Here is a 17,979-nt window from a genome sequence, read left to right as displayed (position 1 = left end):
TTCCTGCTCCTGCCCTCACCTAGTTTCCCTTTTCCCAGACCCATGACTGACTTGAACACAATTTTTTCCTCTCTCTCCACCCAACCCCCATTCTGCTGCTCCTGGGGAAAAAGCAGAGAACCCCTTTGAGATTTCCAAAACTTCTTTTTTTTCTTTTTTTTTTTTGCTAGTAACAATGGAGGGGACATAATAATCATTTTTATTTAACAATCACTAATAGAGTGCTTACCTTATTACCAAACACCACTCTAAGTGCTTTACAATGAGTAACTCGTTGATTCCTTATAATGACCCTGAGGTAGGTACTATCATTATCCTTGTTTTGTAGATGAGGAAACTGAGGCACGGAGAGATTAGGAAACTTGCCAAGGGTCTTTTAACAAATAAGTCACAGATTTTATATTCAAAACCAAGATTGTGTAGCTCCAGTTGGTGGGCGCCTGTTAGCCACCACGTGCTGATGCTTTCCAAAAGAAAAACGTTAACAGAAAGTAACAAGAGAAGGTCGGAAGTTGGAAGTCATCTTAATTCTTTTTTTTTTTAATTGAAATATAGTTGATTTACAATCTTGTGTTAGTGTCTGGTATACAGCAAAGTGATTCAGTTTTACATATATATTCCTTTTCAGATTCTTTTCCATTATAGTTTATTACAAGATATTGAATATATTTCCCTGTGCTATGCAGTAGGGCCTTGTCGTTTATCTGTTTTATACATAGTATTACAGTTTGCAGTTTGCAATTAGCAGATACATCTTAATTCTTTATGGTCCTCCAAGACTTTCAAATGCCTCTTACAACATTCCTTCATGGTTTGTGCTGCTGGGCTGTTGATTCCCTCTTCATCTAGTGCCGTCTGCATATCCCCCAAGGCCCGGGTCTCAGTAAACGACCATTAGAGAGGGCAGGATACTGGGTCTCTGCTGAAATCCTCCCAGGTCTTTTTTATCATTTCGGTCATTTCTCCCCAGCTTCAAGTGTGCTTTTGTTTACAACAGCCTAACCTGTGACTCTTCGGGAGCCCCTCTTCCCTCAAGGGCAAGGTTTTGGAAGTGCTGAGAAGTTTTCATCCTCCTGGGGTAGTCCTTAACAGATGGCCACTGGTGGGGAGTGGGAATGCCTTGCCTTCGTTTGGAAGAGACACAGGTGTGACTTACATTCCAGAGGCCCCTGCAGCATCAGGCCCAGTGGCAGCCTTGCTGGTTTCTTCCCTTTCCCCTCTGTCCACTCCTTTACTGATTTCTCCTGGGAGCCCTTCCTTAATAAATCATGTGTCCACATTTCCTCACCTCAAGCTTTTGTTCTGGGAAACCCAACCTAGAAAAAACTTTAAAAAAAGAAAAACACCTTAAATGTTAAAAGAAATAGTGCTGCCTGATTTCAGGATAATTTAATAGAGCCAAGCCTGTTCCTTCTTAGCATCCTGATGGATCTAATGCTCAACTGAGCATTTTATTTACATTTTCATTCATCTTTGTAAGAGTTAATAGTGCCCAGTCCTTACGTTGCTCTTTTATTTCTTTGAAAGGTTTCTGCAATTCTTCCTCTCTCTAGGGACTCACTGGAAAGGATTGACTTAAACAGGGGTTAAAAATGTGTGTTACCCCAAACCCCTACCACCTTTCAGGAAGCAGTATCTCAAGTCATTCTTTGTCCCCCAGGACATGCACACGTGAACAAGCACGCACACACACATACATGCAGATATACTCACATATATGTGCACAAAGCATGTGCTTACATGCATGCACCTGTACATGCACATACAAATACACATGCATGCACACAATACTCATATATATGCACACACAAACCATGCAAACACATGCATGCATGCATGCATACACACATACACATATATGTGCCACAGTTAGGATACAGATTTCTGCCCGTCTGTCTGCCTAAGCAGTTCTCTGAGGAATCTCCTGATGCTTCTTTTTACTTGTATAGCTTCCCAGAGGAGTATGAAGGACCCTGATGGCTGTCAACAGAGTGTCAAGTGTGGCTCTGAGCCAAATGATATAATTTGAAATGTAATGAGAAAAATAGAAGGCACTGAGGAAAAAAAGAAGGCAAATTATAAAATTTCTTTGGGCAGTTTTTAAAACACAGCTGGCCTGTTCAATCATCCTAAAAGTTTTTTTAAAGTCTAAGGGGGCATACAAAATTACCTTTAATTGAATGTTTACTACAGCTTTCATATTACTGTTAGGTCAAGTTTATAATACAGTAGATTCTGAACAGAGCTGTATTTATTACTATGTTGTGTGTATGTCGATTGTTATCTCAATAAAACTGGGGGTTGGGGGGAAGGACTATTAAAAAATATTTTCTGTAGAAGCTAAAAGAATCCCTGACAGGTGACTTTCACATCAAAGAGGGGAATTTACATGTGATGAGTGTTACAGAAGGAACTGAATCCTCTTGGGAGGTGTTGCTTCTCTCCTAGCCCATAAGAACCAACAATGAGGACTCCTCATCTATGAGGTACTGTGCTAAGCACCCTCCGTGAGTTATCTCAATTACTTCTCACAGCGCTGCTATGTGGGAGATAGCATTATTCAGTGAAAAAACGGAGGGTTACAGAAAGTTAAGTAGCTCACTTGAGGCGACCAGCAATTATCTGGCAGGTCTGGATTCAAATCAAAATCTCTAGCACCAAAGCCCGTGGCCTTAAACAATAAAAGGAATGAGGGGGAAATACCAGTATATGTAAGTGAACACCTGGATAACCCTCTACCCTTGTGTGGCTCTGCCTGCCTAGACTTAAAGTCAGGCCAGAGCCTCCAAGGTATGTGGCCCAAAGGGACCATGTGAATTTCTTATACCTTAGGACAGGTCACTCAATGATCATAGCTGATACTTATGAGTGTTTTCCAGGTGCCAAGCACTGGTAAGATCTTCACAAGCATTATCTCACTTAAACCTCAAAGTCCAAAGCTGTGAGGCATGTAGTATAGTGACTTTGTTTTACAGATGAACATAGGCTCAGAGAGGCTGGTTTGCTTGCCCATGGCCACACAGCTCAGAAGCAGCAGACCTGGCCTTCAAACCCAGATCTGGTCTGAGTTCAAGCCACATACTTAACTCCCTCTCCTATACTGCCCTCCAAAGTACTAAGCATAAGACAAATTGAATAGTCTGGGTCTCAAATACATCCTTAAAACCCTACCAGGTCTCTCAATTAAAACTGGAAAAAGATAAAAAAATAGTGCTTTTTTCAGATATTTCCAAATTGTGATTTTTTTTTTTTTTTTTTGTTTTTTTGGCCTATGCAGCACCTAAATCTCATTCCCTTTTAGTTGGAATTCCATTTTTGGAAGGTCTTGAAGGGAGGGTCCCTGCCTGCAGCGGAAGCTCAGAGAGGTCAGATAGTCCCCGTCCTGCTTCCTGGCTCAGCCAACGGGATGCTCCAGCAGAGAAAGATGGCTATGGAGGGACGGTGATGCAAAGACACAGGAGCCCTTAGAGAGCACTCACAGCAGTGCCTGTGGCCGTGAGTAATATCCTGTGTCACAGTGCCTGTGGCCGTGAGTAATATTCCTGTGTCACGTCTTTGGCTGGGTTTCCTGCTGACTCACTTCCATTGGTTCCTGCCTGTTTCCTGGGGCCTGTCACTCAGCCTCCGCACCCATTCTATGACCCACCAATATCTTTCCAGTACTCTCTCTTTCTGTTCAGGTAAACTGCAGGTTGCTTCTGATGTGTGCAACCAAGAACCTGACGAGTGCGAAATTATTCCTGCATTTGGAATTACATAGGTAGAGGCGAAGATAAACCCTTATCTTAGACTTCCACAGATGATAAAGAATGTACTCTTTTCTGAGATCCCAGGCTAGGGACATAAGTACGTCTTTGTACTTGGGTAACAACAATCTTTTGTACATTGGGGCTATAAGGAGCTTTCCTGTGAAGGCCAGAGGCTGTCAGTAGCACTCTAAGTATTAAAAAACAGACACACACACACACACACACACACCCCAACACACACATGCACTCACACAAGATAAAGGTGTTATCTGACAATGATGGAGAGAGAGACTAATTCCTTTCCTAAAGAAACATGCTATGGAGAGGGCATTTGGAAAACAGATCTTTAAATATTTTGTAGTTATGTGGTTTGTTCCTAAAAAACATCAGTGTGCACTCACAAAAGTGCTCATAGCTGCACACTTTTAAATTTGGAAGTCAAAATTTCTAATTTAAGGTAAGAAGTTCATGTTTCAGGGGATTTTGAATCCATTTGTTAGTTTAGAGAAACAACTTGACTGACCTCAGGGAAAATGGAAATACACTAACTGCATTACAAGAGTAGCAGCACCCTTGCAGAGTTAGTGACTAGGGCTGAAAAACTAATGTCATTAGAGGAAACTTGTAAGTGAGGGTAGCCATTAAAGAAGTAACAAAATAAACTGACCTTTAGAGCCAGAACTTTGAAAAGATCAATAAATCAAGATGCTGAAAAATAATGAAAAAAGTCCCATCACAATGCTCTCGGTAAAAATATTATGATAAACAACATTCATAATATTTTATGTTTTATAATATATTATAACAGTATATTAAATATCATTAATAATATTGCTACTATTAGACATTTGAGTGAGAACAAAAAGTAATATATTATTAAATAAAACAGAATAGTTTAGAATATGTGTAGAATGTTTAAGTAAATAAATAAACCTCTACTGGGCATGAGTGCTTAAATTTTTTTAGTGATAGAAATACGCCTTCAAAAAAGTTTGAGTACCATGGGCCTAAACTATTACATTATAAAGCAAAATGACCCTGTGAATTGACCTTAAGGGGCCATAGTGCATAGCGTTTCTCAAACTCCTCTAGTCATGGAATGTACGGAGAGATGAGGATTCCAAGAAGCCTTCTGTGGACAATGCTGTGTGATGGTTAAGAGAGTGGCCCTGCATGGCAGTCAGAGCTGGATTTAACTACCAGCCTCATCACACACTAGCTGGGTGCCCTGAACATGTTACTAAATCTTTTTGACCTTCTGTTTCTTACCTGTAAAATGGGGCTAGGAATAGCACCTCATATGCTTGTATAAACTTTTAAAATGATACTGTATATAAGTGCCTAGTATTGTATATAAGTGCCTAGTATTATATATAAGTGCATAGTACCTGACATCTTGTAATCACTTCTTGAGAGGAAGCTTCTATTATTACATGATACTAGAAAGTTAGGATAATTGTTTAGAGAGCTGTCATCTTCCACAAATACACGTCCTCAGGGCAAGGGTTGAGTCATCTATTACAAGTCCTATTAACACTTAGCTGCCGTAGACATTCATGAATGAATGAAGAAATGAATGATAGAAGCAGAATTCTCTGAAATGAAAGTTTGGGAAACTAAGTATAGCACCAAAGACTGAAGGAAAAACATTTCTTTCTTGGTTGTCTATAACTCACCTTTTAATGACTAGACCAGAACACTCATATAGGATGAGTATTCATAGTAGCTTTTGTTACCTAGACAGTTGATAACAATTAGCCAGTAATTAATTGTTTCCATCTGCTCCCCTTTGATTCATCATTCAAAACAAATTTATTATGGTTCTCCTGTGGTTTGGTATTGCTAGGAGCCAGAAGTCTAGCACAACCTGAGATGAAGACAAGATGACTACAAGTGCTTTAAAGGTCAAGGGAGTAAGGACTGGGGTGGCCAGGGAACGTTCAGCCATGGGGGCATAAGATAGGCTTCCCCCTCCCCCCTCCAGCTTTATTGAGTATAATTGACAAAATTGCAATATATTTAAAGTATATAATGTGATCATTTGCAATACTTATACATTGTGAAATGATTACCACAATCAAGTTAATTAACTCATCCATCAACTCACCATTTTTTGTCTTTTTTGTTTTTGTTTTTGGTGAGAATGCTTAAGATCTACTCTCTTAGTAATTTCAAATACACAATACAGTATTATTAATGACAGTCACCATGCTGTACATTAGATCCTCAGAACATATTCATCTTATAACTGAAAGTTTGTGCCCTTTGACCACCATCTCCCCTCTTCCCCCACTCCCCAGCCCCTGGCAACCATCAGTTTACTCTCTGTTTCTATGAGTTTGACTTTTTTTTTTTAGATTCCACATGTAAGTGATACCATACAGTATTGTCTTTCTCTGTCTGGCTCAGGTGGGTTTTAAAGGGTAAACAGAAGAAAAATTATTTCAGGCCCAGATAAAACAAGTGAAGGCATAATAGAGTCAATTTCTATCTCTCATTTCCCTTTGTGGGCTCTTCCCCAGCCCCTGCTGTTCCTATTACAGTGTTTAAATAGTTCTAATGATACAACTGCTACTCCTGATGTCATATTTATTGATCAATAAATAACTCAAATAAGTCCTGGGCTTCACATGGCCCGGTTTTGGAGTGGTATTGTATTCAGAAAAAGAATCCAGAAACCAAAAGTGAAAGGTAATTCCTGTGTACTTTCTTCAATTTACAACTCAAAGTAACACTTGAGAAAGTCACTTTCGGTCAATTCCCCTGGTCTCCAATCAGCAGCTGCTAAGCCCTCTCTCTTTCCATTTCTTTCTTTCTTTTTTTTTTTTTGTAAATTAATTAATTAATTTATATTTGGCTGCGTTGGGTCTTCGTTGCTGCGCACGGGCTTTCTCTAGTTGCTCAGAGCCGGGGCTGCTCTTCGTTGCAGCGCGCGGGCTTCACATTGCAGTGGCTTCTCTTGTTGCAGAGCACGGGCCCTAGTTGCAGGGGCTCAGTAGTAGTGGCGCACGGACTTAGTTGCTCCGCAGCACTTGGGATCTGCGCCACCAGGGAAGCCCCTCTTTCCATTTCTTAGTACCCACTGGTGTCAGTTGGGGTTGCATTCAGCTGCATGTAATGACACCTGTACACACCTGTGTAACTAAATGGAGGTTTTATTTTCCGTATGTAACCAGAATTCCAGGGGTAGGCAGTTCAGGGCTGGTATCACTGCTTGAGGAAGTGTCTGGGGCCACAGTTCCCTTTAGTTTTCATCTTTTGCAAAATGGTTGCTTCACCTCAAGGCTTTGAATCTGTGTTCTCAGCAGGACGAAGGAGAGGAATGAAAAGCAAATGACAAAAGCTTCATGCATGCCAGCTGAGCCTGTCTTCTTATTTTTCTTTTTTCTTTAAATTCAGGAAAATAATAGTGTTTTAGAAACTCTACCCCTTGGAGTTCTGCTTATATCTTATTGGGAGTATTGGGTTAATTGGCCATCCTTAACAGAAAGAGAGTCTGGAAAGGTAAGGATTTTTGTTTGTTTGTTTTTTTAAAGTGGGCACATTGTCGCCTAAGAACAAAAATGGGGGAGAAAGGAAAGAATGATGGTTAGGCAGCTGGCGGTGTGTGCTGTATTTCTCTCCACCGAAATGCTCCCTGAACCTCTGCTAACACACAGGTACACATATAAACTGCCCTCTCATCTCCCCCTCTCTTTCCACTACAATTCTCTTCTTTCTTTCAGGAGTCAAACTGGATCTTTTTTTATTCCAGCTTTTTGGGGGCTCCTATCCTCAACTGGGAAATACCTACTGGATGACAGGCACTGTGCCAAGCCCTTTATAAGTATTATTTTATTTAACTCTCATTACAGCCTACAAAGCAGGTACTTTTATTATCATCCCATGTATAGATGTGGAAAGTGACGCTTAGAGTGATGAATTAACTTGCCAAGGTCACGTAGTTAGTAAGAGAGTTAGAGGTAGTGCTGTCATTTGAACTCTGATGTCTCAGGTAGAAACTGACTTTGAGATGGAGATTTGTAGACAGGAAGTTCATTGTGAAGTGCCTTCAGGATTAACACCTGTCGGGGAGCAAGAAAGCAGGATTGGCCAGAAGAAGTGAAGCTAAGACATAGTTGCAACAAAGGGTTTGGCCAATCCCATGAGGAGCTTTGGAGTTGAGAAGGCCCATCAGTGTAATCCCACCTGGAGGCAAAGGTCTCAAGGGCCAGGCCTTTAGAAGTGGGGGTCCCCTAAACTGGAAGTGGGTTCTCATAGGGAGGGGGTTTGACCTTGGGCAAGGTAGTTCTCTTCAACTGATGGTAATTTCTCTATAGGGTCTCAGACAGCCATCAGCTACTAACCCTCCCAGCAGCAGGGGTAGGGGTGGGGAACGAGGGCTTCGGTCCTGAAGTGGATACCATGGCGTCCACTATTGTCAAACCCTTGCACTATTCAAATCCACTTTCTTTATATAAGTTCTGGGAATAGTTCCTACAGATTCTGGGGGGAAATTTACAAGAGTATAGTTAGTAGGATGAATGACAGCCCTCACCACTGTCACTGGTCTTAAGACCACACTGATCATCTCCCTTCCCTTGCCTTTCTGGAGCCCCCTGACCCTAAGGTAGCATCTATGCTACTCTCAGTGGCTTTCATAGTAGGATGACCCAAACACACATCCCTGAGAGGGTCTGAGCCCCTAGTCACCACATCCTTTTCAGATGTGGCTGCTGTAGTTGTCTATTTACCATCAGAACTGAACAAGGGAATACCAAGAGATGTCCCTGGAGATTGCCAGACATATTCTACTCTGCCCCCTGTTGTGTAATAGCAGCTCTACCTCTTCCTCAGGATCAGGGTCAATTATCCCTGAAGATGGTGACTTCTTTCCTTGCCTGCTAGTGTCTTAGTACGAACAGCCCAAAGTGACTGGGAGGCAGGCATAGCTTGAAGTTTAATGGGACTATTGCTGGGTCCCCTGGTGGAAGTGTTCTCCCTTTGGGAACAAGGATCTCTAGTCCTACAGAGCCCAGAGTTGTGGGGATGGGAAACACAAACTCCCCAAATGGATCACTGGGGTTGATGTGAAGCAGGGCCACTCCTTCTACCCCTCAGCTCTCAGATCCACGAATCCTGCCTATTGGGGACATAGCAGTACATAATGGTCTTTGATTAGGGTGCATTATTTGTCCTGGAGGATGGTGCCCCATCCTCTCAGTGTATCATCTCTAATCTGGACCTCAGTTGTGCCTTCAAATGGCCATTCCATTACTCTGTTGGACTGGCAGTTTCTGGCCAGTGGGGTATGTTATAGGACCGATAGATATATGGTCATGTATCCACCGCTTTACACACCTCTTTTATTGTAGCGAGGTTTCTTTGATCCACTGCTGTGTTATGTAGGATCCTGTGTGAGTGGATCAAATATTCTCTAGACCCTTAGACAGTGGTGCTGGCTAAAAACAAAGAAACCAGCCAACCAACCTGAGGGCAGGAAAAGCAAACCCATACCCAGAATGTGTATCTATTCCAGTCAAGATAAATTACTGTTCCTTCTAGGATGCAGGAAGTCAATTTGCCATCAACTGGCTGGTTGGTTTCCTTTGAGGGATGGTGCCATAGTGGGGACTCAGTTTTGCTCTCTGTTGCTGGCAGGTTGGGCACTTGGAGGCATCACTAGCGCAATCAGCCTTGGTGAGCAAGAGCCCGTGCTGTCGGACCCATGCATAGTCTCCATCTCTACCACTGTGGCTACTCTCCAAGTGCACTCTAATCTCTGCCCTTCTCCCAGGGGATGCAGGGTTTGGTTTTTTTTTTTTTTTTTTAATTGAGAATCTTGGCTAGGTTGGTGCTAGGCAGTTTCAGAAGCTTCCACTTGGCTTTCCCCACTATAACTACTCATCCCACAGGCCAAGGAACTAATGTGGGGCTTCTGCTAACTACCAAGTATGTCTATTCTAATTATACACTCAGGGAGGACCAGAGGACTCATTACTATATGCACTTACTGGAAATCCAGTCTTCTTTAGTCATTAGGTTCTGGGTCTGCACATTGGCTGAGGTCCAGGAACCAGGCAGAGGATTGTGACTTTTTATTGCGGCAGCTTGCCTCAGCCTCCTCCTCATTCATCCTTGAGTTTTAAAAGGTGTACACAAAATTTGGGCAGCCACTATGCAAAACAGTATGTAGGTGCCTTAAAAAGCTAAAAATAGAGCTACCATGTGATCCAGCAATCCCACTCCTGGGCATATACCTGGAAAAGATGAAAACTCTAATTTGAGTGTTCATAGCAGCACTATTTACAATAGCCAAGATATGGAAGCAACCTAAATGTCCATTGACAGATGAAGGGATAAAGAAGATGTGGTATATATAAATAAAAACACACACACACACACACACACACACACACACACACACACACACACACGGAATACTACTAAGCCATAAAAAAGAATGAAATATTGCCATTTGCAGCAACATGGATGGACCTAGAGAATATCATACTAAGTGAAGTAAGTCAGACAAAGACAAATATTATAACCACTTATACGTGGAATCTAAAAAATAATACAAATGAATCTATTTACAAAACAGAAACAGACTCACAGACATAGAAAACAAATTTAGGGACTTCCCTGGTGGCGCAGTGGTTAAGAATCTGCCTGCCAATGCAGGGGACATGGGTTCGATCCCTGGTCCGGGAAGATCCCACATGCCGTGGGGCAACTAAGCCTGTGTGCCACAACTACTAAGCCTGCACACCTAGAGCCTGTGCTCTGCAACAAGGGAAGCCACCGCAGTGAGAAGCCCACGCACCGCAACAAGCAGTAGCCCCTGCTTGCCTCAACTAGAGAAAGCCACGCACAGCAATGAAGACCCAATGCAACCACACACACACACAAAAGAAAAAAGAAAACTTATGGTTACCAAAGGGGAAAGGGCTGGGGGAAGGATAAATTAGGAGTATGGGATTAACAGATATACACCACTATGTATAAAATAAACAATAGGCATTTACTGAATAACACAGGGAACAATATTCAATATCTTGTAATAACCTATAACGGAAAGTAATTTGAAAAAAATATATGTAACTGTATCACCTTTGCTGTATACCTGAAACTAACACAATATTGTAAATCAACTATACTTCCAAAAAAAAAAAAAGTGTACACAATGAACACTGGTTGGCTGCCCATCTCAGTTTCCTTTAGGTACACAGTGTTCTATTAACTATCTCCATAGCTCTCTGTGGGTCATGTCCCCTTGGTTGCCACTCTTAACAATGCCACTTAATTCTGTTGGTTAAGCGCTGCCACTTGGTCTCTATTTCTTCAGGATCCTGTCAGGCCTGTTGTTATCAGGAAGCCTAGCTCTGTAACAGTATCTTCTGTCATCAGCCCAGGCCTGCAGAGAGGAGTGTAGTAGTGAGGCTGATGTCCCTTCCCCTAGTGCATTCCTTGTTGGCTTGTGCTAAGTGGCAGAACGTAGTCAGTTGGTGGGATGTACGCAGTATATCCCTCTAGCCTGCCCGCTACCCTGCGTCTTTTGCTCCCTTCTTCTATCGTCTGCCATGACAGCTCCAGCCTTTCTGTTTCACCTACGGTGGACCACTGCTTTCTCCAAGCTTCCTAGAACCATCCCAGCAACGTGTTAGCACTATCTCCTGGATTCCTTGCCTCTGTGTTAATACTGTAGAACGGGAATATGCTCATGTGAGTAAACTCTGCTTTGTCTGGTGTTACGCTGTCCTCTTTCCTCCGCAGCTCAGCACCCTGGGGACTTGATCGCACACATATACTCCCAGCTTCTGCAAGTGTGTATGCGTTAGCTAGGTCCTTTAGCTCTTTCCGCTTGCATAGTACCTCTCCTCCTTTGGCAGGTCCAGCAATTCCTCAGTGGGGTTATTTTGTGACTTGGCTTTAGTTATTGGTCTGGTAGGAAATGTACAGGTAGATCCTGAGAGCCTTGCAGGGTAGAGACTTCATTTTCAAGCAGGGGGCAGGGCACTTCTACAAACCCAGCGCTCAGGGTGATGTGGGACTTGAAGGTGTCTCAGTGCCTTTACCCAGATACCCCATCCGAAGTGTCAGGACCCCTCTGCTTCCTGGCTATAGCCCTGATCTTGGCATAGCACACTTCCCAGAGCTGAGAAGTCAACCTTTTGGGAGTTCTCCTACGCTGCTAATTCAGTCCTGGGCCTGATCCCCTGCTTTTTCTGCCTCCTCCCCCTCCCCCACCTCATTTATATGCTGCTAAGGAGGCACTCTAGCTTTCATCCTAAGCCTTTAGTTGGTGATTAATCACCCTCAACTTTGCATTGTCTTTTCCTGAAGCTTAGATTTACTCCATCTATAGCTATCCAATCCCGTAGTTCTTAAATTGCTATTTCCCCCATATAGGGTAGGATTCAGTAGAAAGAGAAGCTGGACTAAATGCAGTCACAGCTGAGGCCTCAGCTGACCCCTTGGGAGCTGATCCCTTAAGGGGACTCTGGAGTGGGAAGGGCCCTCCAGGGTGGTCTCACCCTGAGGCTGCATCTCCTGGTCATTTGTGTGGGCTCCCCTGGGCAACGGTGTGACCTGCTCCAGGTAGTTGTTTTAATGAGGGCAATTCCCGGAAAGGGATTCTGTTGAGCGCTGTTGGCCACCAACACTTCCAGGGCTGGGGAAATGGGCGCCTCGGTCCTAAGAAGTTGCTTGCTCCTTGGCATGCTGGAGGTAGGAGAGAGAAGAGAATAGAGGGAATGCTCCTCTTGAAGAGCTTGAAGAAAACAATTGGCAGATTGTTGCCTGACCAAGAAACAGAAGATGAGTGAAAGAGATGCATTTAAAACTATATCAAACACTAGTAGTTTCCCTAAACCCTCTTGTGTGGGACGGTGCAGAATGGGGGATGTTAGGACACAAAATTCTGATTTACTCTGAAGGCCATGTCTTCCTACGAGACCAGAGCTAGTCAAACTGGTGCTCCATGGGCTAAATTCAGATAGCAGACGTATTTTGTTTGGCTGCACAGTGTTTAAAAAAATGTGAATTGGCTGCCACTGTGTAAAAATTGGAAGAGTTTTGTATGTAAGTTCAGAGCTCCTGCTTGTCTTGAGTAATGGAAGATCTAGCAACACTGTGTCAACATTCCTGCAGGGCAGGAATTGACTGGAGTTGAGTGACAGCTGCTCCTTTACGTGAGGGGATGTGCTCCATAGTTCACCAGTCTCTATGTGTGAATTTCTGAACTTCTTTGGCATTTTTGTTTAGAATTCCTGCTATACTGTGCGTGATATATATAATAGGTGTTTGGGCACTTAATATTGGTTCAGTGGAATTGAATGAATTTGATTGGAGAGGAGGTTTGGAGCGACCTCCAATTGTAATGAGTGGCTTGGCACTCAGGGGAGGCCCCGGGACAACAAGTGCTGATTAGGATAAATTAATGACATGCTGGCTGGAGCCTGCGTAAAGCAAGATGAGCAGAGAGCAAAGGCCTGAAGTTTGGGTGTCTTACCATAGAGTTAGAGAGGAATGGGGAATTAGGGGAACCAGAGAAGGAGAGGAAAGGGAAGCATAGAGGGACCTTGGCAATGAAATGTCACTGGAGGCAAGGGAGCCAAGAGTTTGGGCAGTTACATCCAGTTTAGCAAAGATGAGAGGAATGGACAGGCAAAAAGCCATGCCAACAGGGAAGTAATTAGGGACTTTCAGAGGAAGCATGAGAAAAGGAAAGATAGATTGTGGGTCTGGAAGTTTGGCCCCGAAGTAGAGGCCCTGGGATCCTTCGTGGGCATATGAATGAGAGCCTTTTGGGGGGTCCTAATTGGGGAAGGCATAGATGGACATTGGTTTAATATTCATCCTTTTCTTCAATACTGTGAGCATCATTTCTGACATCATCTAAAAGAAATTAGTCAGTATTCATGTTGCATCCTTAAAGAATGGACAAAAGAACCATCCAGACTCTGTCCTCTTGTTCTATTGGAATGAAATATTAATTAACTTAATATGTATTTTGGACAATCACCAGCCGGCAGAGACTGGAAACTTCTCTCACAGATATATCTCTCTGTATAAGTGCTATTGGCTTTGTGGGTTTTCTGTGGTAAAATTAAAATTCTGGTTTTGCTCTACCTTGTCACCCAGTTAGTAACCTGCTATGTGGCCTCACTGGCTCATATTAGTATGTGCTCAGAATGTGTATACTCACTTTAACATTAGCCTAAGTAAAGTGTATTGAGGAAGATGAAATTAAAAAGAACACATTCCAAAGTTCACGTTAGACATAGATAGATCATCCATTGTTTTGAATGTAAACCTGGAAAACCATCATGACCCAATTCCACACGAAATCATTTCAACTCTGGTATTGGGGGCACAGGGAATGCCTTTGTTTCAGAAGAGCCACAACCTGTCTCTATTGTCTTTGGGGTCAAACCACCTGGGTTTGCATCCTGACTCTGACACCTACCAACCAACTCTATGACTTCAGCCAAATCACAGAACCTCTTGTGACCCAGCCTCATTACATGAGGGTAATACCTATTGGAAAGCCTCGTTGAAAGAGTTAAATGAGAGGATGAATGTGTTGAATTAATAATGTATGCGAAGCCCTTAAAGGCTTTTTGAGGATGGTGAAAGTTGAATCTTTCTATTATCAACTGCGCAAAAGTTTTATTAACTCGGGTGCCTATCAGTTCAGCAGAGGAAGTCGACTGGGATTCCGGAGTCTGAGTACTTTGCCATTGGGTCTAGCATTGGGATTTAAGAGAACGTTTAAAAAGAAAAAAATCACCGAATCTCCCTTGGCCTTACTTTTTCCTGTTACTCAGCAGGCTATAGTAGCTACGAAGAACTTGGAAACCTGAGGTTGTGTGCTTTTTTTTTTTTGAGAGAGCTTAAGGCAGAGCATTGCTCCCCAGAAATCAGCGGCAGAGATCTGTGTGCAGGGAGAAATGCTAGCCTCAGGGCGCCCTAACTTCCAACCCGGGGAGCAATCCAAACTCGGAGGCTGGCGGGGGACGGGGAGTCTGAGGTGTTGGTGGGATGGGAGCGGATGCTCCCGGGTCAGCTCGGACTCTCTCCGGCTACAACCAGAGCCCGAGTTGAGGTGAGCCCGGCGGCGTAGAGGGACGCGCGCCTCGGTGCCCGGAGGAGTTAGGTGACGTCACCTCCAGGAGGACTCGCTTTTTCATTAATGAAACCGGCCGGAGCGGGCGCATGCGCTGCAGGCCCCCTTTCCTCTCGCTTCCCCCTCCCTTTTCCCAGCCGCGCTCTCAATCTCGAGCTCGCTCGCTCTCCCTCTCCCCGGGCCGTGGAAAGGATCCCACTTCCGGTGGGGTGTCATGGCGGCGTCTCGGTCTGTGATGGCTGTGGGGAGACGGCGCTAGTGGGGAGAGCGACCAAGAGGCCCCCTCCCCTCCCCGAGTCCCCCTCCCCCGTCCCCCTCCCCCCAGCCTCCTCGCCAACGCCCCCTTCCCCTCTCCCCCTCCCGGCCGGGCGCCGGCCGCCCATCCCCACCCCCGTGGGAACGTTCGGCGCCTGCACTCCTCAGACCCTCTCTTCGCCTCTCCCCTCACCTCAGCCCCCGCTCCCCGCCCTCTTCCCGGCCCTGGGCGCCGGCCGCCCGGTCCCTCCGCCGCCCCCCGGCCGCGGGGAGGACATGGCCGCGCATAGGCCGGTGGAATGGGTCCAGGCCGTGGTCAGCCGCTTCGACGAGCAGGTAACGGGCCCTTGGCCGGCGGGAGGTGGGAGCGGAGCGGGGGTGGGGACGGTGTGGGTGAGGGGAGGAAGGAGCGGCCGCCTCCCCCGCGGCCGCCTCGGGCTCTAGAGGAAAGACTGGGGGGATAATTGGGGGTGGCCTAGGGGGGAGGTGCGGCAAGGAAGGGACAGCTGGTGGCTCGAGCTCCCCTTCCCTCCTAAGTCGGGGGTGGGGCCTTTTCCCTGACCACCCCTCCGACCCTCCACCCCCTTTATCCTAGCCCTTCCGCTTGCTAATAGGGATGAGTGACCTGGGGACGCTTTCAGGGGCTCTCCATGTGGATATAATCATTCCCCCCTTACTATTTTTTTGTGACCGGAGGTGGGTAACGTTTAGGGGTTTCCTCTTCCCTCAGTGGATCTCCTAACTGGGGGTGAGTAACTGAAGGAACCCCCAAGGCCCGTCTTCTGTACCCCCAATGGGAGAACGATAACATCCCGCCCCTCCCCCAGTTTCTTCAGCTTCCTCTCTTGGAGGGGGAAGAGTAGAAGAAAGCAGGGAAAGCACAGGTTTTGTTACTTTCTGCTCCGTCGTCTCAGCCCGCCCCGAGAGCTCCAAGTGCACACACACTGCACGTCTTTTTGATGCCCCACACGGGCGTCCCCCCATATCCTGATAAGACAAGACTGGCCTTTACATTGCCGTTTGCAGTGGAAACCATGGTTCTGGTTTCCTCCTTCTGAAATATTTTTCTTTTTTTTTTTTTTCCCCCTTCCTTGGCAGTTGCAGTTTCCCCCTTTATTTTTTGCCAGAGATCTGAGAATGTGAATGTTGCTTTCTATAGTGGGAATCTTGGGGATTAAGGGGGGAAGAGTGAAAGGAAAGTGGGAAACTGCATCTGAGCCACTGACAACAGAGCAAAGACAGCTGGGAAGTGGTCCTGAAGCCGTTAATTCTGCTAGTGTTTTGTTGTTTTTTTAAACTCTCACCTCTTAGCTGACAAGAAAACTTTCATTGAGAATATTTGAGATGGAAAAAAAAAGTTTCATAGCTTGGAGAGGTGCCTTTTTATTCCCTGAGCTTCAGACTCTAAATCCTGGGGCTGATCTGAATGAATGCACCCGGAGCCTTTTGTCAGTAGGATTTAGTTTAACTTTGTGTTGCTGTAGGTAGTTGGGGATCGTTTAAAGGGATGCTTTTTGCAGCTGCAGTTCTACCATGGGCTTCCTGTGATGAGGGAACTGTTGGAGATTGAGTCAATCTATTTTGTTTACTGGATATAATCATAAAACTGATTATGGGAGCTGAATGGGGGGAGGGCTCCACTTTTATTTGATCCATAAACATTTTCTTATGGGACTCATAGTGTTTCTGACCTATCTGAAAGATATTTGGGAATAGGCAGAGGAATTGAGAAGAAATTTGAGAAGAAACTACTTAGATAAAATAGAATTATGAAGCTGTCAGAGACTTGAAGTTCTTTCACACATCCTTATGCTTCCAGACCAAAAAGTATGTAAACGACTGTGCTACTAATCTGTTTGAAGAAGTGAAATGTTACTGCATGTATTGGATTGTATTATTGATAGAGCCTTAGATTTAAAACTTGAAAGAAAAGACTTTCTCTGTGTAATTTTAAAAAAGGATTTAAAAGACCCACAGAAGAACCCCAAAGCTGATCTGTGTGGACAGTTTAATCTGCGTGCGGGAATTTGATGGATTCACACCACGACTGTAATTTCCAGGGTTTTTTTAGTTAAAATTTTTTTCCACTTTTTAAACTTTATTTCTTCACTTCTTACCTGTTGATCTTTAGGCTTATCTGCCACATATGACAAACATAGTTTTCTATATTTTAAAAGAGGAATGATTTTGATTATATGCCCAGTAATGCACGTAAATTTTTCCTTCTTTTTGTCCCCAGAGTTAAAAGACCTTAGGCTTTGTTGTTTGCTTTGTTATGAATATTGTGGAATCAAACTCACCACCATCTGTTAAAACGTAAGGATGTAAGAATTTTAAACAGAAGCATTAAAAAAATATATTCCTTAGGTTGTAATTAAGAGAAAGATCCATAGGACAAATTATTCCTCACATTTTTCTCTTACAAGGTTAAAGCCCACTGACTTTGAAATGTAAAAGTATAAGAGTTTCGGTGTTTAACATAAGGCATTTATATACATTAACTTATTATAGAAGTAATAAACGTTTAATTCAAATTAGAGTTTACCTTGAGGTTGGAAAGCAAGAAAACTAAGGCTCAGAGTGGTTAAATGACTTTCCAAGGTCACATAGCAGACCTAAAAATAAGAGCCTCAGTATGAAAAGCATTGAATGCTGGACAATCAGGAATATTTTTTCTGATAAGTATTCCGTAGGATTTGTTTTAATAATCCAAAAGTATAGTTAGAAGAATTTACCTTTTTATTTAGGGGGGAAAACAACCTGCATGTAGTGAGAGAGATTTGTATGAGAGTCTTAAGCATTTCAACTGTCTAAAAGTTTTGAATTTTGGATATATTGACTGTAATATGTTTCACTGGGTCCAGG

The 17,979-nt window shown here is 43.9% G+C and overlaps 1 protein-coding gene across 2 annotated transcripts in view; it reads left to right on the top strand.

The window, feature by feature from the left end:
- Positions 1–15,184: 15,184 nt before the first annotated feature.
- Positions 15,185–17,979, top strand: part of NF1 (neurofibromin 1) — a 250,910-nt gene continuing 248,115 nt past the window's right edge. The window contains exon 1 of one of the 2 annotated variants that reach the window (XM_007452392.1): positions 15,185–15,450. In XM_007452392.1, coding sequence (XP_007452454.1) covers positions 15,391–15,450 — 60 coding nt within the window. In that variant the 5' untranslated portion in view covers positions 15,185–15,390. The remainder of the gene's footprint in view (positions 15,451–17,979) is intronic. The other variant, XM_007452391.1, reaches the window with a different exon arrangement.

This window comes from Lipotes vexillifer, unplaced genomic scaffold (assembly GCF_000442215.2).
Source record: "Lipotes vexillifer unplaced genomic scaffold, Lipotes_vexillifer_v1.1 scaffold216, whole genome shotgun sequence".
Taxonomy (NCBI): Eukaryota; Metazoa; Chordata; class Mammalia; order Artiodactyla; family Lipotidae; genus Lipotes; species Lipotes vexillifer.
Note: the sequence above shows the minus strand (reverse complement) of the source record. Positions and strands in the feature narration are given on the sequence as shown.